The sequence below is a fragment of the Dipodomys merriami genome, unplaced genomic scaffold (genome assembly GCF_024711535.1).
Source record: "Dipodomys merriami isolate MVZ:Mamm:240054 unplaced genomic scaffold, mDipMer1.0.p SCAF_27, whole genome shotgun sequence".
NCBI lineage: Eukaryota > Metazoa > Chordata > Mammalia > Rodentia > Heteromyidae > Dipodomys > Dipodomys merriami.
In genome coordinates this window covers 7794484-7817567 of record NW_027204159.1, presented here as the reverse complement: position 1 = coordinate 7817567, position 23084 = coordinate 7794484, and the positions used below count along the sequence as shown (strand labels likewise).

General features: G+C 44.3%; 1 protein-coding gene and 1 non-coding gene across 2 annotated transcripts; both read right to left on the bottom strand.

Moving 5' to 3' along the window:
* Positions 1-2705: 2705 nt before the first annotated feature.
* Ik (IK cytokine) lies at positions 2706-23037 on the bottom strand. Its single transcript, XM_070036179.1, has 20 exons — positions 22929-23037; positions 21436-21502; positions 17168-17260; positions 15940-15999; positions 14159-14326; positions 13879-13993; positions 13168-13238; positions 13024-13070; positions 11751-11914; positions 10325-10433; positions 9705-9744; positions 9341-9566; positions 9067-9085; positions 7032-7109; positions 6730-6811; positions 6211-6268; positions 4032-4120; positions 3480-3588; positions 3315-3349; positions 2706-3231 (listed from the first exon to the last, which is right to left on the bottom strand). The coding sequence occupies exons 1-20, from the start codon at positions 22942-22944 to the stop codon at positions 3204-3206; spliced, it is 1674 nt and encodes a 557-aa protein (XP_069892280.1). The 5' UTR covers positions 22945-23037; the 3' UTR covers positions 2706-3203.
* Positions 7774-7880, bottom strand: LOC138837522 (U6 spliceosomal RNA). The gene has a single exon (XR_011375328.1). It is a non-coding gene; the product is annotated as a U6 spliceosomal RNA (small nuclear RNA).
* Positions 23038-23084: the final 47 nt, after the last annotated feature.

Genomic DNA, 23084 nt, shown 5'->3' with positions numbered 1-23084 from the left:
CAAAATGAATCCCAGAAAACAGAAACAAGTGTGGGTTTGTTTTTTTTTTTTTTGGGGGGGGGGGAAGGGGGTATTGCCAGTCTTGGGGCTTGAACTCCCGGCCTGGGTGCTGTCCCTGACCTTTTTTACTCAAGGCAAGCATTTTACCACTTTGAGCCACAGTGCCACTTCCAGTTTTCTGGTGATTAACTGGAGATTAGACTCTCGTGGACTTTTCTTCCCTGACTGGCTTTGAACTGTGATCCTCAGAGCTCAGCCTCCAGAGTTGCTAGGATTACAGGCGTGGTCCACTGACATTCAACACCTGGATTTTTTTTTTTTTGGGGGGGGGTCCGGTCGTGGGGCCTGAACTCTGGGCCTGGGCGCTGTCCCTCAGCTCTTCAGCTCAAGGCTAGCGCTCTAACACTTGAGCCACAGTGCCACTTTCCGGCTTTTTTCCTCTTTGCTTATGTGGTGCTGAGGAATCGAACCCAGGGCCTCATGCATGCAAGGCAAGCGCTCTACCACTGAGCCACTTTCACAGCCCCAGCACATGGATTTTTAATTTTATTTATTTTTGCAATTCCTGGGGCTTGCACTCAGGGCCTGGGCACTGTCCCTGAGCTTCTTGTGCTCAAGGCCAGCGCTCTACCACTGAAACTACAGCACCACTTCTGGCTTTTTCTGTTTATGTGGTACTGTGGAATGGAACCCAGGGTTTCATGCATGTAAGGCAAGCAATTCTACCACTAAGCCACATTCCCAGCCCCCACATATGGATTTTTTTATTGGTTAAAAAAAAATAAAAAAATACATAAAAATAAAATAAATACATAAAAATAAAAAATACATAAAAAATAAATACGTAAATGTGCCAGGTTCTTTGATTCTCACCTGTAATCCTGCAATCCTATCTACTCTGAAGCCTGAGATCAGAGGATGGAAGTTTAAAATGAGCCAAAAAAGAAAAGTCTGAGTCTAATTAACCAGTGAGGCCCTAAATTCAAGTCTTAGACCAGGGAAGGACCTGTTGATAGGAAAGATGGAGGCTAGTCATACCTGGCTTACTGAGGCCCAAAAACATAGCAAGCAGCAGGTAAGAATACTCAAGAAGCAACAAAGCCCATAGCACCCAAAGATGACCATATGGACATTAAGAACAGAAAACAGCCCATGAACAGGATCAAATCAAACTCCTCCTTTATGGCCAAAAGAAGAGTGTACTACTGCCCTTTCATATGGTTTTGCTCCATCCCTTAGCAGGCCTGTGAAGAGGAAAAAGGCATGACATAGATGATGTTCTGGATTTATGGTTACCAAAGTTCATGATAGGAACACTCTGCAGAGTGGGACCAACACAGGGAGCAGGTGTCTCATAACTGAAAAGAACTTGTTCATAGCTGCTGATGTTAACTTTTTGTGCTGGCACTGGGGCTTGAACTCAGGGCCTAGGCACTGTCCCTTAGCTTCTTCACTGAAGACTAGCATTCTACTGTTTGAGTCACAGCTCCTTCTGGGATCATTTTGGTGATTAATCATAGGTAAGAGCCTCATGCACTTTCTTTCACAGGCTGGCTTGGAATCTTGATCCTCAGATCTCAGCTTCCTAAGGAGCTAGACTTGCAGGTGTGAGCCACTGCCATCCAGCTAGAACTTTCTAAATCCTCTTATATGCTGATGCCTAACATGCTTGAGGAGGGAAAAGTGAGGTTAGGGGGCTTCAAGCAGGAAGTTATGTCTAATTTGCTGGCTAACTGGGAGGGCTCTGCCCCTCCGCCCCACTCCGCCCAGTTTCAGGGCTTGAACTCAGGGCCTAGGCACTGTCTCTGAGCTTTCTCCCCTCAAGACCAGCACTCTACACTTTGAGCACCACTTCTGGTTTTCTGGAAGTTACTTGAAGGTCAGAGTCTCATGGACTTTCCTGCCTGGGCTGGCTTTGAACAAGATCCTCAGATCTAAGCCTCCTGAGTAACTAGAATTACAGGCATGAGCCACCAGCACCAGCACTAGAGTTTTTATCCCCTGAGGCTGGGTGGTATTTGCAGAAATTGAATTTCAAACTGGCAGTCAACCTCCAGTTCATGGCCTTTTACCTAATTAGGAGTTCAGCCTGCAGCCATGAGACCTATGATGTCATGTCTGAAATTAGTTATTCCAAGTGCTGTCACAGAAAGGGCCCAAGTTTAGCCTTTAAATGTCACTGATAAAATCAGCTTCTTCAGAAAGCCCTTTTCTAGGGCTTGGGGGTTTAGCTCAGTTGTAGAGGGCATGTCATGTTTGATATACATAAAGCTCTGGGTTGGATGCTTGGCACTGCAAAAATGAACCAAAAAAAAGCCCTTTTCTATCAGGGAAAAAATGATCAAGGATAATGGCTATGCTTAGGTACTTTCTAGCTTTTCTTGAATCTGGTTAACCTGAGGTCTTAGACTCATAGTACACATTGACATGGGGACATTTAATCTAAATGAAGTGCTGACTCCTAATAATAAATACCAAAGTACTGACAGTGAGCAGAAAGCAAGAAAGGGGGAAAGAGACAGAATGGTATGGGGAGTAGGTCCACCCTGATCCTGAGCAAACTTTTCAGGAGGATGAAGGGCACTAAGTCATTTTGGCATAGGAGGGGAATTCTTGGATTGTATGGCGTGGGTACACAAGTTTCAGCCTCAAGGCATTTCCCCCAGATTTTTTCATCCTAGGAGGAAGCATTACTGAAACTCTCAGGAGGGGATAAAAGTTTTTATTCCCATATGTGATTTTTATTAGATGCTTTCATCAGGAGCGAAGTCCCATACACGTTTTAGTCCACAGTTTTAGACCATGACAATCTTAGGAACTCTGCTCTAGGACTAACCTCATATAAAACTGAATGAGTCTGATAATTGAGACAACTCATCTTTACATCTGCCTACCTAAACCTAATACTCTTCTCTCAGGAAGTCATTCTTCTCCCTCCACTGGGCAGCTGGCTAGTAAACAAAATGTAACTTTCTACTTCTAATTTTATACAATTAGTAAAATATGCTTCTTTCAGTTCTAGGGGGATGCTCAAGACAAAGAAGACAAGACTGGCTACCAATTTTAATGGAATCAGATGTTTATGCAATAAAACTTTATACACATTTGCAAATAAAACAACAAATACCACCTTACAACCTTTCTAGAAATTATAGAAAGTAGAGAGAATACCCATGTGGAGATTTTTCAGTTGGAACTAAAGATTAGTATTTGGGTCTCTTCACTTCAACCCTGCAATGGAAGGAGAAACAAGTCAGCATAACCAACAACTGAGCAATTCCCAAGTCCCACAGAAGAAAAATAATGCTGTTTACCCATCAGCTTCCATCTTCTTCCTCTTCTCAATGATCTGTAAAATGAATAGTGCTAGTTTAAGCCCACCTGAGGTCCAAAGCTGACCTCACATTTCCTTGGTTTCTGCATCTGTGGGCCAGTGTTTGTCCTCCAGCTGAAACCCTTCCACCAGAAAGTCCACTTACTGCACTGATCTTCTTCCACTGCCGATCAAGCTCTGCTTTGTCATTGGTTTCTTTAAATCGCCTGGTTTTCCGTCCTTCAGACATCTTAATACCATACTGGAATGCAGCCCTGAAAACGTCCATTGAAGGAAGAAGGCATTAGAAGTTGAATAGCATGCCGGGCGCTGGTGGCTCACGCCTGTAATCCTAGCTACTCAGGAGGCTGAGATCTGAGGATCACGGTTCAAAGCCATCCCGGGCAGGAGAGACCGTGAGACTCCTATCTCCAATAAACCACCAGAAAACCGGAAGTGGCGCTGTAGCTCAAGTGGTAGAGCGCTCGCCTTGAGCTGAAGAGCTGAGGGACAGCGCCCAGGCCCAGAGTTCAAGCCTCACGGCCGACAAAAAAAAAAAAAAAGAAGTTGAATAGCAGTAGCAAGGTTTTCAGAGGGTTCTGTGGGCAAAGTACTTCTCTGAAAATAGCTCAGAAAACCATACACTCTAATCAGTGGCTTCTAGTCCACAAAAATTCCACACCCTCTTCATTCTCTGGTGTATTTAGTACCAACTCACTTGGGCAAAGCTTCCTTATTGTTCATATACTCGCTGTATTCCTCCTGGGTATCAAAGTCCCAGCGGCCTAAGGGGCCCTTCTTGTTACCCTGTGGAAAAACAGAAGAGATGTCAACAAAGAATTTTAGCCCTAAGTAAACCCAGACTTTCCCATAATCTCAGTTCCTATTATTCAAAAATTCCACCCTAATAGCCAGAAGTGGAGCTGTAGCTCAAGTGGTAGAGTGCTAGCCTTGTGCAAAAAAAAGCTCAGGGACAACATCAGGCCTTAAGTTCAAAACCTAGGTCCAGCATTAAAAAAAAAAAAATACGGGGCTGGGAAGGTGGCTCAGTGGTAGAGTGCTTGCCTTGCATGCATGAGGCCCTGGTTTGATTCCCCAGCACCACATTAGCAAACAGAAAAAAAAAGTCGTAAGTGGCGCTGTGGCTCAAGTAGTAGAAAGTCAGCCTTGAGCTGAAGAGCTGAGGGACAGCGCCCAGAGTTCAGGCCCCACAACCGGACTCCCCCCCCAAAAAATTACAAACTTAAAAGATCACAAACCTAGGGGCTGGGAAGGTGGCTCAGTGGTAGAGTGCTTGCCTTGTATGCATGAGGCCCTGGGTTCGAATTCCTCAGCACCACATAAACAGAAAAAGCTGCAAGTGGTGCTGTGGCTCAAGTGGCTAGCCTTGAGCTGAAGAGCTGAGGGACTGGGCCCAGGCCCAAAGGGCCCACAACAGGGGGGGAGAGGGAGATCATAAACCTAAAAATTATCCAAGGAAGATTTAAACCAGGCTCAAAGATGTAACCATGGGCTGGCAATGTGGCTTAGTGGTAGAGTACTTGCCTAGCATACATGAAGTCCTGGGTTCGATTCCTCAGTACCACATAAGCAGAAAATGCCGGAAATGGCACTGTGGCTCAAGTGGTAGAGTGCTAGCCTTGAGCAGAAGAAGCTCAGGGACGGTACCCAGGCCCTGAGTTCAAGCCCCAGGACTGGCAAAAAGAAAAAAAAAAAAAAAGATGTAACCCTATGTTTAACCACTACAATATCACAACAAAGGAAATATATGTAGGGTTTCTTCAGAACTAATGGTATTAGTTGTGAGTTTTCTGTCATTTTGCTAGCACTCTATTTTTTTTTAAACAGAAGAAAACTTTCATCTTGGATAGAATAAAATTCAGTTGTTTTCTAAAGACTGCAGTTACTTTCACTCTCTGTGGGCTTGAACTCAGGGCCTCAAGCTCTCTGTTGGCAGTTTCAAGTAAGGCTGGTGGGGCTGGGAAGGTGGCTCAGTGGTAGAGTGCTTGCCTTGCATCCATGAGGCCCTGGGTTCGATTCCTCAGCACCACATAAGCAAAAAGCCAGAAGTGGCGCTATTGCTCAAGTGGTAGAGTGCTGGCCTTGAGCTGAAGAGCTGAGGGACAGTGCCCAAGCCCAGAGTTCAGGCCCCACAACTGGACCCAAAAAAAAAAAAAAAAAAAAAGTAAGGCTGGTATGCTTTACCACTTAAGCCACAGCTCCACTTACAGCTTTTTGCTGGTTAACTGGGGTGGGGGTGGGGATGGGAATGGGGGTGGGGAACAATCATGGAGTTTTCTGCTCAGGATACCTTCAAACCACAATCCTCAAATTACAACCCTCCCTTCCCCCCAATAACTAGGATTACAGGCATTAGCCACTGGCTCTTTTCCACTTTTTTTTTTTTTTTTTTTTGCCAGTCCTGGGGCTTGAACTCTGGACCTAGGGCTTAAGCACTGTCCCTGAACATCTTTTGCTCAAGGCTAGCACTCAACCACTGGAACCCAGCACCATTTCCAGCTTTTTCTGCAATTAATTGAGATAAAGAGTCTCAAGGATTTCCCTGCCTGGGCTGGCATAAAGCCATCCAAAGATCTCAGCCTCTTGAATAGCTAGGATTTCAGTCATGAACCACTGGCGCCCAGCTTCCTTTCCATTTATTAATGTGTGTTCATTTCCTAGGATGGAAGTTAAAGCCTGATATTTTGTTTTGACCTTACCCCATTTAATCTTATGCAAACTATTCAAAACAATTAAGCTGTAATGATCTAAACTGTTAATGTTTTTATAGCTGCAGATGAAGGAAAATGAGGCCAGTAAATGAAACAATATTTGGGGAGTGGGGAAAAGGAAATATGTTAAAGGATAACTGCCCAAAGGATAACTAAGCTTCATACCTGGTCCATTTTGCTATAATCCACTTCCTCGTCACTATCCACAGCCATGTCATCCATCCTAAAGACAAGAAGCAGTTAAATAGATACCGTAGTCCCAGACTACTATATTTTATCCAAAAACCTATCCAGCTAAGAGGTTATTTTTCTAGGCAGGACCACACCCCTCTACCTCCTACTCAAAGCCCAATAGAAGAGTTCATCCAAAGAGCTGGCAATGTGGCTTAGTAGTACAGTGCTTGCCTAGCATGCATGAAGCCCTGGCTTCAATTCCTCAGTACCACATATACAGAAAAGCCGTAAGTGGCGCTGTGGCTCAAGTAGTAGAGTGCATGTCTTGAGCAAAAGAAGCTCAGGGAAAGTACCTAGGCCCTGAGTTCAAGCCCCAGGATTGGCCAAAAAAAAAAAGAGTTCATCTAAGCAAGAATACCCTGGGATCCCAGCAAGTCAAATTTTCATCTGATTCCCAGAACTTGTCTTCCAGTCATCTCACCCTCCCTTCCCTTTCAAGGTCTCACGTACGTGGCAGGATAGCACTCTGCATAACTGTTAGACATGCCAAAGAAATCACCCAGCTGCTTTTTGTCTTCTGGCTTCTTCAATGTACGTTATGTTAAAGAAAATTATACTTATTGAAAAACTCCAAGGGCTAATGGCTTCAATATGAAAATTCTCAGAAGCCAGATCTAGATTTAGCCAACAGGTCCTGTGGGTTGAAACACCATATGGTTTTATCCCTGCCAAAATTCAAGCACAGAAGAAAGCAGGGAGACAGGTAGAGTTGGAATAAATTATGAACAGTTCTCTCGGACATAAAGGATATGACTCAGTGCCTTCCCAACTAGCAGACCCTGCAAACTTTTCATTGATTGACTTGATCAAGTCTTTGGCAGACCCAGGTCCTAGAATAAAAGAGAAATTTGCTTAGACTTTGAGCAAGTTCTCTCAATATCTCCCCACAACCTACATCCACCTCCCTTAAACTATTTTAAGCCAAGCACCAGTGGCTCATGCCTGTAATCCTAAATACTTATGAGGCTGAGATCTGAGGATCACAGTTCAAAGCCAGCCCAGGCTGAAAAGTCTTGTGAGACTCATTCTTATCTCCAATTAAACACCAAAGCCAGGAGTGAGTAGAACCATGGCTCAAGTGGCAGAGCACCAGCCTTAAGCAATGAAGCTCAGGGGCAGTACCCAGACCTTAAGTTCAAGCCCCAGGGCAGACACACACAGACACAGACACAGACACAGACACAGACACAGACACAGACACACACACACACACACACACACACACACACACACACACACACACACACACACACACACACACACACACACACACACACACACACACACACACACACACACACACACACACACACACACACACACACACACACACACACACACACAGCCTACTATATTTTGTTCAGACAAGGTCTTGTTGTCCTGGCTAACCTCAAAATTAGGATCTTACCACATTTTCCAGGGTGCAGGGATGATAGTAGTATATCACTTTTGGCTTATTAAAACATGTTTTTAAGGCAATAGCAACTTTTTAAAAAAAATATGGGACACTTCACGAATTTGCATGTCATCTTTACGCAGAGACCATGCTAATCTTCTCGGTATTATTCAAATTTTAGTATATGTGTTGCTGAGGTGAGCACTAATAACAACTTTTGATCTAACAAAAAAAATATTTTTTTTTTAGGTCCAAAACCAGGACTCTGGGGCTGGGAAGGTGGCTCAGTGGTAAAGCACTTGCCTTGTATGCATGAGGCCCTGGGTTCGATTCCTCAGCACCACATAAGCAAAAAGAAAAAAGCCGAAGTGGTGCTGTGGCTCAAGTGGTAGAGTGCTAGCCTTAAGCTGAAGAGCTGAGGCACAGCGCCCAGGCCCAGAGTTCAGGCCCCACGACCGGACCCCCCCCCAAAAAAAACAAAACAAAACAGAATTCTAACTCAGTACCTACTGCTTTTGCTCATTGGACTAGTACTCTACTAACTGGGCCACACCTCTAACCCTATCTAACAAAATTTTAACCAAACTTCATCTTTTAATGAGTCACTCCAGTTGGGATGACAATAGATTACCCAGAATCACTACACCCTTAACTATGGCCAAACCTCAAAACTTCAGGACTGGAGGGCTTTTTCCTTTTGGTCAAGGGGGTTAAACTCAGGGACTGGGTGCTATCCCTGAGCTCTTTGACTCAAGCCTAGTGCTCTGCCACTTTGAGCCACAGCTGACTTCCAGTTTTCTGAGAGTTAATTGAATATAAGAATCTCATGGACGCCGGGCGCTGGTGGCTCACGCCTGTAATCCTAGCTACTCAGGAGGCTGAGATCTGAGGATCACGGTTCAAAGCCAGCCCAGGCAGGAAAGACCATGAGACTCCTATCTCCAATAAACCACCAGAAAACCGGAAGTGGCGCTGTAGCTCAAGTGGTAGAGCGCTCGCCTTGAGCTGAAGAGCTGAGGGACAGCGCCCAGGCCCAGAGTTCAAGCCCCATGACCGACAAAAAAAAAAAAAAAAAAAAAAAGAATCTCATGGACTTTCCAGCTCAAGTTGACTTTGAACTATGATCCTCAGATCTCAGCCTCCTGAGTAGCTAGAATTACAGATATGAGCCACCAGCACCCAGCTGGGAGACTTTTATCAAAGAACAAATATTCCCTGCTATTGTTCAGGATAACAGATTCACTCTGACTATTCCATAAAGCAAAACATGGTTCTTATGAAATCCTAGAACCAGGAAATTTCCCCATCCCACCTTCACCAGTTGTAAGTACAAGATTATAATTAGCCTAAACATTGCTAGAGCCATACAAGGTGCTATGAATACAACCTACCTTTGTCAACATCCATGGGCTGCAAATAAAACAAAAAACAAGGTGAATGTCACTATATAAGATTCTACTCATCCCTCCCACAAGTCTGAATGGATTTCCAAGCCCACCTTGTCCTCATTTCCAGGATCACTACTACCCTAGATTATTGCTCTTGATCTGATTGTTTCTGTTGAGACACAAGGCTCCTATAGACTAGGAGAGTCTCATACTTGGCTGTGCAGGCAAAGAAGGTAAGCTCCACCATTTCGTCTCACCTCAGGAACTCACATCTCACCTCATCATCCACTTTTGGCTTCTCAAAATAGCTGTGCCTCTTCTTTTCTTCCTCTCTTTCTCGGTCCCGCTCTCGCTCCCTCTCCCGATCTCGTTCTCTCTCCCGCTCCCGGTCCCGGTCTCTGTCTCGTTCCCGATCACGCTCCCGTTCTCGATATCTCTCTCGCTCCTTGTCCCGAGGTGTCTTGGTTGTAGAGGGAACATAGTCCCCAATGTCCTCAAAAATGCTGAGAAAAACAGGTATTACTAGCTGCCAATTTTACACATACTTCTACTTATCTTGACCATTTCTACAAATTTTCAACACCAAGACCTTTCCAAAATGCCAAAGAGAAGAATATATTTCCCTGGGCTAGTATACATACTTCATGTCAGCCTCAGGAGGCTTCTTCTCTTCCATCTTCCCTACAATAGAAAGAGAGAAGTCAGGAATAATCTCTTGAGGTAACTCTAACTCAGACTTATCATCCTCTCCAGTTCTCAATGACCTATTAAACAGCTTGTTTGAATTATAGAACAAAGTTACCCACCCTCTCTCCTGTTTCAACCCTAACCACTGCTTTTTTTTTTTTTTTTTGGTCGGTCGTGGGGCTTGAACTCTGGCCTGGGCGCAGTCCCTCAGCTCTTCAGCTCAAGGCGAGCGCTCTACCACTTGAGCTACAGCGCCACTTCCGGTTTTCTGGTGGTTTATTGGAGATAGGAGTCTCACGGTCTCTCCTGCCCAGGCTGGCTTTGAACCGCGATCCTCAGATCTCAGCCTCCTGTGTAGCTAGGATTACAGGCGTGAGCCACCAGCGCCCAGCTACCACTGCTTTTTTTTAAGTAAGCCAAACAAACAGAATCTAGGTATAAGCATTTGTAAATGCTCCACTGCTGTTTTTTTCTCTGCTCTTTTGGAATCTACCAATTTCTACAGAAGCTTCGGGAGACCATGGTTCTATCTCCAAAATGTGGGTAATAATTCTCTCCCTAACCCTTCACATACCTTTATCCTTCTTCTTGAGCTTCTTGTTGCGGGTACCCTGCCTCAGGTATGAAAGGATCTGAGTGAGTTTGCTGATGACAATGTCATTTGTTGTCAGTGTGGTCTGGGCCTGAAAAACCCCAAAGAGAAAGGTTTTCCTACTGACCAGAAATCCCTTCATTTAGTCATTTACACAATTCAACATTGAGAAGGAAGACAGGGAAAGGAGGTACAATAGAAGGAAATTCAAGACACATGAAGAAGCATGCAAAGAGGCCCTGGGTCAAGAGTGAATCTGGAGCTAACAAGAAAGCCAGAGCAGCTGGGCACTGGTGGCTCATGCCTATAATCTTAGCTACTCAGGAGGCTATAATCTAAGGATTGCATTGAACACCAGCCCAGGGAGGAAAAGTCCATGAGACTCTTACCTCCAATTAACCACCAGAAAACTTTAATGGGAGCTGTGGCTCAAAATGGTAAAGCACTAGCATTAAGGAGAAAAGCTCAGAGACAGTCCCCAGGCCCTGAGTTCAAACCCCATAACAGAAAGATAGAAGGGAAGGAGGTAGAGAGGAAAAGTGGCAGGCAGGCCAGGGAAGCTGAGAGACTAGAAGGGAGGCAGAGTGAAATGGCCAGATATTACAGGAGCTCAGAAGCTCATGGAAAAGATTTTGCTCTTTATCCTAAAAACAAAAAACCTCACGACATTTTCATTTAAAAAAGATCTCCCCTATGCCGGTGGCTCACGCCTGTAATCCTAGCTACTCAGGAGGCTGAGATCTGAGGATCGCGGTTCAAAGCCAGCCCAGGCAGGAGAGACCGTGAGACTCCTATCTCTAATAAACCACCAGAAAACCGGAAGTGGCGCTGTAGCTCAAGTGGTAGAGCGCTCGCCTTGAGCTGAAGAGCTGAGGGACAGCGCCCAGGCCCAGAGTTCAAGCCCCACCACCGACAAAAAATAAAAAAAATAAAAATAAATAAAAAAGATCTCCCCTAGACATGTGTAAAAACCATGATGGAAGCTGAAATGGAGAGACTATAGGGTGATGGATGACAAAGAATACAAGGTTTTTTGGAGGGATGAGGAACATATTCTAACATTGATTGTGGTTGTGACTACAAACAACAAATGTACTAAAAACCACTGAGTCAACTTTCAGAAGATGAATTATATAGCATGCAAATTATATCTCAATAAAAACAAGATAACAATATACTAGAATGGAAATCAGAGCAGGAATAGGAAAGACAATCAGGGTCCTTATTCAATAGTTGTAGCAAGAGATTGGGGCATAGACTAGAATGTTATTGGTAGAGATGAAGAAAAGTGAAGTGGATTCAGTTGAAACTTAGGAGGTAAAAACTGAACAGAACTTGGTGATATGGTAAATAAGGGATAGGGCAGAGACAGATTCCAAGTATAAGCACCCTCAGAACTGTTACTCACCTCCATGGTTGGGCAATCAGCCTTGCTACGGATAAGTGTTGTGGGAATATCTGTGTCAGCATACTCATCGTCCAGGTCCACCACATAGGCCATGCGGCCTGGTAAGAACAGCTCATTCCGCTCATAGGCTTTGCTCTTAAAAAGCATACGATAAACATTGCGGCCTACACAAAGGGGAAAAGCGACAAACAGCCAATGGGAACCTTCTATAATAGCAACCATTTATTAACTGCTCACTGTGCTACACATTAGGCCAAATACTATTCATACTTTGCTTTAGTGAGTCTTTACAACAACCGTGTGAGATAAGCATTATTACTTTTTGCTGAGAAGAACACTAAGACTAAAAATTAAGTGATTTATCTAGTCACATAGCTATGAGCAGAGAGAAGAATAGGACCCAGGCAGTCTAACTCCAAACTCTGGGCTCCCATTCATTCTTCTATAATGCCTTTTCAAGGACACTATAGCCACATTATATTAGGCCCTGTGTGGAAGGATGAGGTTTAATGTAATACTAATAATGGAAAAAACAACTACACTATAGGCTCAATATCAGAGATATTTTGGATATTTTATTTCTCTTTATCTCTAAATAATCCCGAGGTAAACATTAAGCCAGTTCTTACATATGAGCAACAGTAAACAAAGTCAGCTAAAATCATATACTTATAGTGATTTTACAATAAGAATTCAACCCAGGTCTGAGATGCTATTCGCTGAATTCTCAATCCCTTCCTCCCTCCCTAAGCCTTAATTCTCAAATACCTACTAGTCTAAAGAGATATAAATAGTGTAAACTATGTACATGTCTGAGTTCTATTATACTTTCTGGAAACTAGCTAGTTTGAGGGTCAAAAACAAGAGGAAGCCGGCGCCAGTGGCTCACACCTGTAATCCTAGCTACTCAGGAAACTGAGATCTGAGGATCACGGTTCAAAGCCAGCCCAGGCAAGAAAGTCAGTGAGACTCTTATTTCCAATAAACCACTACAAAACCAGAAGTGGTGCTGTGGCTCAAGTGGTAGAGAGCTTGACTTGAGCTGAAGAGTGCAGGGACAGTGCCCAAGCCCAGAGTTCAAGTACCATGACTGACCAAAAAAAAAAAAAAAAAGGGAGGTTAATGGTGTGTGTATATTTAAAAAAAAAAAAAAAAAAAAAACATAAAACAAGAGGAAAAGAAGCTGAGAGAGAAGAAGCATCTCCTGTTACACCATTAAATTCTCTAAAATTTCACCAAGAATGCATCACTAGTACAGAAACTCTGTACTCACCAAGGCGTGTTTTAAATTCAATTTTGTTCTCAGGATCCTCATCTTTCCTAAAAAGACCAAAAAGATTTGTTGTTATTGTTGTTAAATAGCTTCCTATTTTAGACCCCATCTGTCTAAATTCTCAAGCCTTCGCTATTAACTTACTTGGTTTCCTTTTGAGGTTTCTCCATCAACTCCTCTTCCTCTTTCTCTTTGCTGGCAATCTCAGCTCGTACCTAACAGGAAAGCAGTAGAATTCCGACATCCATTCATTTTATATACATTAACTGAACATCACTGTACCACAATGCCAGGTAATAAGAATACAATCATAAACAAGGCACTGTCCACACTCTGATGGACTTGATAGCGGGAGACAACAAATTAAACAATTACTTTCAACAGAATGCCATAATTGTTTTAGTAAGTGAAAAAGAAGGGCTACACAAGGATACAGGAAAAGGGAAGTAAGGAATAGGGGGCTTAACCATATCTGATCAGGAAAGGCTTCCCCAAAGGATATAAAATTTAGGTGATACTTGAAGGATGAGCAGCTAGTGCTACAGAAAAGCTATTTCTTCTAGACTAGATAATTAGGATTATGGGGAATCCCAATAAAAGCCCTCAGAATTCTAGTATTACTACCTACCTGCTCACCAGAACGCACCTTTTTTTTTGTCAGTCATAGGGCCTGAACTCTGGGCTTCGGCACTGTCCCTCAGCTCTTCAGCTCAAGGCTAGCACTCTACCACTTAAGCCACAGTATCACTTCTGGCTTTTTCTGTTTATGTGGTGCTGAGGAATCAAACATTATGCACCATGCATGCAAGACAAGCACTCTACCAGTGAGTCACCTTCCCAGTCCCCAGAATTCACCTTTTGAAGAAGAGCAAAATCCAAGCCTTTCACCAAGTGGGTATGTTCCATGTCACCACCCAAAAATTTGGACTCCTGGATCAACTGTCTTCTCTTCTCTGCAGCTGATTTGTCCCTGTATAATGAAAAAGGCCACACTAATAAAGTATTTTGTAAGTGGCAAATATCTCTTGAAATGACTTAGAATAGGATCCAAAGAAGGATAAATAGAAAGAAGGGTTCATATTATGATGAGACTCAGATGCTAAGAGAACCACGCAGTGTTCCCCTTGGTACTCACGCCTCTGCTGTGGGGCCCACAGCCCTATAGTTGGCTGTGGTGCTAATCAGCTCGGTTTCCTCATAATCTTTGTTCACACCATCTCTTCGTTCCTTGGCACGGTCCCGGTACTTCTCTGCTAGCTCTCTCTCTCTCTCAATTTCTTGTTGGCGTAGCTTAGCATAATAACTAACAAGAAAAATCAATTATGTAAGGCTCACCAGCGACAATCTGAGAGTAGCTGCTGCTCCTGCCAGCTTCCTTATAATTCCATCCAGCTATACATATTCTAATACAAATGCAGATCACCTGCGGGTAGCCCTCAAAACCAGAAATAGTTTTTTCCTGGTCACAGATGTACTTTTTTAATGCTTCCTTGGGACACTCCATCTGTATCTATACAGCTGTTTAAGGCCTCGTAACACTACAGATTCCACAGATATTCACACAGAAAAAAAATTCTTGGGCTGGGAAGGTGGCTCAGTGGTAGAGTACTTCCCTTGCATGCATGAGGTCCTAGGTTCAATTCCCCAGCACCACATAAGCAAAAAGAAAAAAAGCCAGAAGTGGTGCTTTGGCTCAAGTGGTAGAGTGCTAGCCTTGAGCTGAAGAGCTGAGGGACAGCACCCAGGCCCAGAGTTAAGGCCCATGACCGACAAAAAAAAAAAAAAAAAAAAAAATCCGTTGTTTTTTTTTTTTTTTTTGCCAGTCCTGGACTTGAACTCAGGGCCTGGGCACTGTCCCTGAGCTTTTTTGCTCAAGGCTAGCACTTTCCCATTGAGCCACAGCGCCACTTGCAGCATTTTCTGTTTATATGATGCTGAGGAATCAAACATGGGGCTTCATGCATACTAAGCAAGCGCTCTACCACTGAGCCACATTCCTAGCCCTGAGGTTTCTTGTTTGTTTGTTTGTTTGTTTTAGTCGGTTGTGGGGCTTGAACTCTGGGCCTGGGCTCTATCCCTCAGCTCTTCATCTCAAGGTGAGGGCTCTACCACTTGAGCCACAGTGCCACTTCTGGTTTTTTGAGTTGTTTGATTGGAGATAAGAGTCTCACAGACTTTTCCTGCCTGGGTTGGCTTTGAACTGCAATCCTCAGATCTCAGTTTCCTGAGTAGCTAGGATTACAGGCTTGAGCCACCAGCGCCCAGCCCAGCCCTGAGTTTTTACTTTTTAAATTTCAGCTGAAAAATGATTTGTTCTTTTTTCTCCATAACTTAAAAAATAGGAAGGCAAAGAAGTAGATCCAGAAAAATTACATAATGATGATGGTAACTACAATTTGGTGGTACCAGGTACTCGTGCTAAATGTTTATATGCATTAACATAGTTAAAAGTTTTAAGAGCCTAAATAAAGTTTTGTTTGTTTTTTTCCGGTCATGGGACTTGAACTCTGGGCCTGGGCGCTGTGCCTCAGCTCTCCAGCTCAGGGCTAGCACTTTACTACTTGAGCCACAGAGCCACTTTTGGTTTTCTGGAAAAAAGAGTTTCATGGACTTTCCTGCCTGGGCTGGCTTTGAACCTGGATCCTCAGATCTCAGCCTCCTGAGTAGCTAGGATTACAGGCATGAGCCGCCAGCACCCAACAAAAAAAAAAATTTTTTTAATTATCTGTATCTTATCCATGGATTACAAAGGTTCAACTAAATAGATTTACCTAGCTAGAGACTGATAACAAAATATAGGCATGCTGAATCCCAAGGCCAACAATAGCATTTTATCACTCCACTCTACGAAGAAAGAAAAACCTCAAAACAACAAAGGAAAACTTTAAACTATTCCTTTCCCCACCATCCCTTCACCTTTTCTTTTTTCTCCTTCGTGCAGCTGGATCTTCATCCTCATTGTACTCTCTTGGCATCCTAGAAGATACAAGAAATTCACCGATAGTAAAATATTGCCTCAGCCCTGGGAACCCCAAGAGGCCTTGAAGACTGATGAAAGAAAAGCCTAGGGCAGGGAAGGTGGCTCAGTGGTAGAGTATTTGCCTTGCATGCGTGAGACCCTGGGTTCAATTCCTCAGCACCACATAAGCAGAAAAATCCAGAAGTGGTGCTTTGGCTCAAGTGGTAGAGTGCTAGCTAGCCTTGAGCTGAAGAGCTGAGGGACAGTGCCTAGACCCAGAGTTCAAGCCCCACAACCAACCAACCAAAAAGAAAAAAGAAAAGCCTAGAACTAGCCAAAACAACAGTTTCAATCAGGCAGAAATACAAGTCAGTATTTGTAGGTAAGTAGTCCTCACACTTCAAAGAGCATCCTAAACCAGCCACTGGTGGCTCACACCTGTAATCCAAGCTACTTAGGAAGCTGAGAATAGGAAGACTACCGTTTGAGCCCAGGAAGAAAAGTTCTTCTCAACCTATATTTGGGTGCAGTGGCATGTACTTGTCATTCTAAACATCATGGAAGACTGAGATTAGGATGATTGGAATGCCAGGCCATTGGGGATGAAAATCTGAGAGACTGCCTCAATGAAAGGGAAGGTGGATGCAGTGGCCTGTGCTCAGGAGGAAAGGAAGCAACACTATAATCCAAACCAAACCAGTGAAAAACAAGATTGTAGACACTGTTCAGGGATATCACACACCAGCTTAGCAAGTATAAGGCCCTCAGTTCAAACCCAGTACCATATTCCACCCCCTCTGAGGAGTATCATAAACATGGGACCTACACTGACATTATATATCTCCAAGTATTTGTCCCAGAGTGTGTAGGGCTACAACAAGTTGACATAGCTGTTGAGTGCAGCACCAGTGACTACTATTAATGTAATCCCTAGAAACAAACCCTGAGAAACAGAACCCCTGGCATCCCAGTCATCATTGGAGCTTCAATATTTATAGGAAAAAAAAAAATCAAACAACAGGCTTCAAAAAATAAGTAATTAATTAAAATAAACTAGTCTTGGGCTAGAGGCATGACACAAGTGTAGAGAAGAAAGCCCTGAGTTTAAACCCCAATATTGCCACAAAGATAATGGGATAAGAATAAAGAAATAAGGGAGAAAGATGAGATCACCTCAAGACTTACTCATGGTGACGTGACTTAGAAGGTGGTGCAGAGGTGGGTGCAGCCCTTGGGGTCATGAGAAGCTTCCTGAAATCTTCATTGGTGAGTTTTGATCTAGAAGAAATACCAAAGATTTTAAAAACTAACATCCAATAGGAAATGAAACTTTAATAGAAACCAGGAAAATAGAAGTCCTTTAACACATTAGTGTTTACTAAAAAAGTTTAATAAATCAAACATGCATAAGAATTTGGGAGGTGGATCCTCTCTCTAGTATACTGCTAAGGGAATGTGAACCAATTTGGAAAGCAATCTGGCAGTATTTATTAAAACTAAAGTGGATGTACCCTATGAATCAGCAATTCCATTTATCTCAATTTAGCCTTGCCAATTACTTTCATATATATACAAGAAGTTTAAGCCGAGCACCGGTGGCTCATGCCTGTAATCCTAGCTACACAGGAGGCTGAGATCTGAGGATCATGGTTCAAAGCCAGCCCAGGCAAGAAAGTCGACTCTTATCTCCAATAAACTAGAAAACCAGAAGTGGTGCTATGGTTCAAGCAGTAGAGCACTCGCCTTGAGCTGAAGAGCGCGCAGGGACAGAGCCCAAGCCCAGAGTTCAAGCCCCACAACCGACCAAAAAAAAAAAGAAGTTTATAAAGCAGGTTCAACACTAGACTGAAAAATAAGATGGAAACAATATAAATATCTGTTAAGAGAATAACAATTCACTATGACGGTATTTCTCGTTTGTAGGAAAGACAGCACTTATGGTCTAAGAAGCAATTTTAAATAGCACACTGACACACTCCCTTCATAGCTAAACTATAGCAGGACTCCTTTGAGAACCTTCTAACTAGGGCTCTTCTTTGTTCTGCTGACTCTAGTCTCAAAAGGTAATCCTGCTTTCTCAAACTAAAATACTTCCGCTATTAATTCAACTATTTCTGCTTTACTTTAAAATCAGTATTGCTTTAAAACCAGTTTTCCTCCTAGTTCTAAAATTCAGCTTTGAAAGCTTGACAATACCACTCCACTATGTAGACCTCACATTTTGCTATGGAGGAAGTGGGTCATATACTTCATATAGTATATAAAATACGGGGCTAGGAAGGGGGCTCAGTGGTAGAGTGTTTGCCTTGCATGCATGAGGCCTGAGTTCAATTCCTCAGCACCACATAAGCAGAAAAAGCCGGAAGTGGCGCTGTGGCTCTAGTAGTAGAGCACTAGCCTTGATCTGAAGAGCTGAGGGATAGCACCCAGGCCCAGAGTTCAGGCTCCAGGACAGGGGAAAAAAAAAATACGGTGTAATCCAATCATGGCATTTTGGGGGTGGGGTGGGGGGTGGAGGGGTGTTGGTCATGGGGCATGAACTCTAGGCCTGGTCGCTGTCCCTGAGCTCTTCAACTCAAGGCTAGTGCTCTACCTCTAGAGCCACAGTGCCACTTCTGGCCTTTTCTGTTTATGTGGTGCTAAGGAATCGAACCCAGGGCTTATGCATACAAGGCAAGCACTCTACCACTGAGGCACCTTCCCAGCCCCTTTTCTTTTTTGCCAGTCCTGAGGCTTGAACTCTTGGCCTAGGTTCTGTCCCTGAGCCTCTTTGTGCACAGGCTAGTGCTCTACCACTAGGGCTACAGTGCCACTTCTTGGTTTTTCTGTGATTAATTAGAGATAAAAGTCTCAGAAGGGGGCTGGAAAGGTGGCTCAGTGGTAGAGTGCTTGCCTTGCATGCATGAGGCCCTGGGTTTGATTCCTCAGCACCACATAAGCAAAAAGAAAAAAGCAAGAAGTGGCACTGTGGTTTGGGGCTGGGAAGGTGGCTCAGTGGTAGAGCTCTTGCCTTGCATGCATGAGGCCCTGGGTTCGATTCCTCAGCACCACATAAGAAAAAAGAAAAAAGCTGGAAGTGGCGCTGTGGCTTAAGTGGTAGAGCGCTAGCCTTGACCTGAAGAGCTGAGGGGCAGCGCCCAGGCCCAGAGTTCAGGCCCCACAACCGGTCTCCCCCCAAAAAAAAGTCTCAGAAGGACTTTCCTGCCTGGGCTGGCTTCCAACCTCGATCTTCAGTTCTCAGCCTCATGGGTAGCTAGAATTACAGGCATGAGCTACTAGTACCAGCTCACACTGGACCTAAGTAAATACTCAAGTAAAATAACTTGAATTTTTTTTTTTTTTTTGTCGGTCGTGGGGCTTGAACTCTGGGCCTGGCACTGTCCCTGATCTCTTCAACTAAAGGCTAACACTCTACCACTTGAGCCACTGCCACTTCTGGTGTTCTGGTGGTTAGAGATAAGAGTCTAATGGCCTTTCCTGCCAGGGCTGGCTTTGAACCTTGATCCTGAAATCTAAGCCTCCTGAGGAGCGAGGATTACAGGTGTGAGCCACAGGCACCCAGCCCATTACTGATTCCTAACCAATTCCTCAATTCTTGATATCTAATTAAGTTCTTCTTGCCTCCAAGGAACTTTATTGAAGACTATAAATAACAGTTAAGACTTACAAAAAGGGGGCTGGGAAGGTGGCTCAGTGGTAGAGCGCTTGCCTTGTATGCCTGGGGCCCTGGGTTCGATTCCTCAGCATCACATAAGCAGAAAGAAAAAAAGCCGGAAGTGGCGCTGTGGCTCAAGTGGTAGAGCGCTAGCCTTGAGCTGAAGAGCTGAGTGAGGGACAGCGCCCAGGCCCAGAGTTCAGGCCCCACGACTGGACCAAAAAAAAACAAAAAGGGAGAGACAAGAGAAACAGGTGCAGATTTATAGAAAATTTCCAAGAGAATCATAGCCATTAGGGGGCGTGACTTTGGTAAAACTGGGTTCCACAAACTAAAGACAAATCCTAGACAAAATAAGTTCAAATCCAGGTACTGTTGGCACAGGTCTACAATCCTAATCACTCAAAAAGCTGAGATCTAAGGATCAAAGTTTGAAGCCAGCCCAAGCAGAAAAGCCCATAAGACTCTTATCTCCAGTTAGTAGCAAAAAGCCAAAATGGAGGTATGGCTCAAGTGGTAGAGCACTGGCATAAAAAGTAAGACTGGGGGGGCTGGGAAGGTGGCTCAGTGGTAGAGCGCTTGCCTTGCATGCATGAGGCCCTGGGTTCGATTCCTCAGCACCACATAAGCAAAAAGAAAAAAGCCAGAAGTGGAGCTATGGCTCAAGTAGTAGAGTGCTAGCCTTGAGCTGAAGAGCTGAGGGACAGCGCCCAGGCCCAAAACTGGACCCAAAAAGAAAGCAAGAAAGAAAGCAAGAAAGCAAGAAAGAAAGACTGGGCTCATAGTGGATTCACATGTGATGAGAGGTTAAAGCAGGAAGACTATAGGTTAGAGTCCAGCCAGGTATACATAGCCTTTAAAAAAAAAAAAAGTGATCACTGTTCAAAACCAGCCCGGCCAGGAAAATCCATGAAACTCTTTATCTCCAATAAACCACCAGAAAACTAAAAGTGGCACTGTGACTCAAGAGGAAGAGTGCTAGCCTTTAGCTGAAGAGCTAAGGGACAGCGCTCAGGCCCCAAGTTCAAGCCCCATGACCGAAAAAAAAAAAAAATTAGAACCAGTGTGAAGCCAGGCAGTGGTGGCTCACTTCTGTAACCTTGGCTATTCAGGGGACTGAGATCTGCGTACCTCTATTCCAAAACAACTTGGGCAGAAGTAAAAAGCAGAAATGGAGGTATGGCTCAAGGGTTAGAGCATTAGACCTGGGGGGGGGGGGGGGGGGGAAGAGCTAGAGATCCTGAGTTCAAGCTCTAGTACTTGCAACCAAAGGGGATGGAGGTAGGGAGGCTTTTAGAAAAGTTGTCAAACACAAGTTTACTTTTTATTTCCAATGTTTTAATTTTGTATGGGAAGAATCCCTGTATGTGATAAAGGAACACTTTAAAAAATACTAGGCCGGGCTGGGAAGGTAGCTCAGTGGTAGAGCACTTGCCTTGCATGCTTGAGACCCTAGGTTCGATTCTTCAGCACCACATAAGCAGAAAAAGCTGGAAGTGGCGCTGTGGCTCAAGTGGTAGAGGGCTAACCTTGAGCTGAAGAGCTGAGGGACAGCACCCAGGCCCAGAGTTCAGGCCCACAACTGACAAAAAAAAAAAAATACTAGGCCTTTTCCTACCAGAATTTCTCCTTATGTAGTACGTCCAAACCACTTTAAGGTTCCCAGAGATAAAGGCCAGGAAGTAAAATATTTTATATTTTACCATCTTTGCTGACAAGAGGATTCTTTCATAAGCACTACCATTCCTACTTATTCATTGTTCAGTTCATTTCCTTGGTCCTGGAACAAAATACTCACTGGTGGAAAGAATGAGGATCATCCACATCATGGCCATCTGGAGCCAAAGGGTTGGAGAACGGTTCACCTAACAAAAAAGAATTAACATTAGGGCTGGGATGTGGCTTAGTGGTAGAGTGTTTACCTAGCATGCATGAAGCCCTGGGTTCCACATAAACAGAAACACCTGGAAGTGGTGCTGTGGTTCAAGTGGTAAGAGCGCTAGCAAAAGAAGCTCAGAGACAATGCCCTGAGTTCAAGCCCCAGGACGGGAGGCGGGGGCGAAGAAAGAAGAATTAACATTAATCCAGCTCTTTTTTCCCCCCCAGTGCTAATCCAGCTCTTATGTGTCAGTCCTGTACAAAATCTGGAATTATAACAGTAAACAACACAGAAGGAAGCAGTAAGAACAACAGTGATCAAGAAGGTTGTAAGTGCTAACATGGGAAAACTGAGCTATGGGAGCACAAAGAGGTTCCTCGACCTCAGGTGGAGGATCAGCACTTTCCTAAAAGCACATCTGAAATGCTACATCAAGAATTCAAGGCCGGGCACGAATTGCCCATGCTTGTAATCCTAGCTACCTAGGCTGAGATCTGAGGATCGCAGTTCAAAGCCAGCCTGGGCAGGAAAAGTCCACCACCAGAAAACCAGACATGGCGCTGTGACACAAGTGGTAGAGCGCTAGCCTTGAGCTGAAGAGTTGAGGGACAGCGCCCAGGCCCAGAGTTCAAGCCTCATGACCGACCCCCCCCCCAAAAAAAAAAAAAGAGTTCAAGGGCTGGTTAATGTAGCTTAATGGTAGTTGCTTGACTAGCATGCATGACGCTTGGGTTTGATTTCCCAGTTCCACATAAACAGAAAAAGTCCAAAGTGGTGTGGCTCAAGTGAGAATCGTAGCTTTGAACAAAAGAACAAAAGAAGCTCAGGGACAGTGCCCAGTTCCTGAGTTCAAGCCCCAGGACTGGCAAGAATCAATAAATAAAAGAGTTCAAACCTTGGGCATGCCTATAATCCCAATTACTACGGGGGGCGGGGGGAAGTGGGTGGTGAGGCAGGAGAATCAAGTGTACAAGGCCAACACAGAAAGACCCCCCCCCCGTTTCCAAAAACAACAACGCTGTGGCGGAGGAATGGGCACAATTCACTATTTAAATAAAGGAAGGGTGAGAGTGGGCTTTTAAAAAGAGTCCGTCGTCACGTCAATTAGCAAGAAGGAAGCTCAGAAAGCCCTGGTGTGGTAGACCACGCCCGTAATTCCTGCTAATAAAGAAGCAAACCTAAGAGAGTGAGAGTTCGAGACCAACCAGGGCAAAGCTGGTGGGTCTGAACCGCAGAAACAAACAAAAAACCAGAGCAAAACTCAGTGTGAAACAGCCTGGCCTCTCCGAAGGCCCAATGGCTTCGTAGGGCTCCAACCGCCACACAACACCGGCTTAAACGCTGCCAAATTAAATTAAGTGTCCCCAGTTCTGCGATACAGCAAGAAAGAGCTGTTGACCCGAGTGTCTTACTGTCCCGCTCCGGCATTTTGTCCGCAGTCTTTCCACAGAAGCAAGCGCCAAATCTCCGGCAATAAACCAACGGCGTCAAGCTTTTCCCACAATCCACCTCGGAACGCTCAGTACTTCCGGCTTCCTCCCCCTCGTTTGGGACACGGATATCTACCA

What these genes read in the sequence shown, in the direction of transcription:
- Ik (XM_070036179.1), bottom strand. An exon ending in GTGGGCCCCACAGCAGAGGC is followed by an intron (nt 13,994 to 14,158) that starts GTGAGTACCAAG and finishes TTCATTATACAG; the next exon opens with GGACAAATCAGCTGCAGAGA. An exon ending in AATAAGGAAGCTTTGCCCAA is followed by an intron (nt 3,589 to 4,031) that starts GTGAGTTGGTAC and finishes GGACGTTTTCAG; the next exon opens with GGCTGCATTCCAGTATGGTA.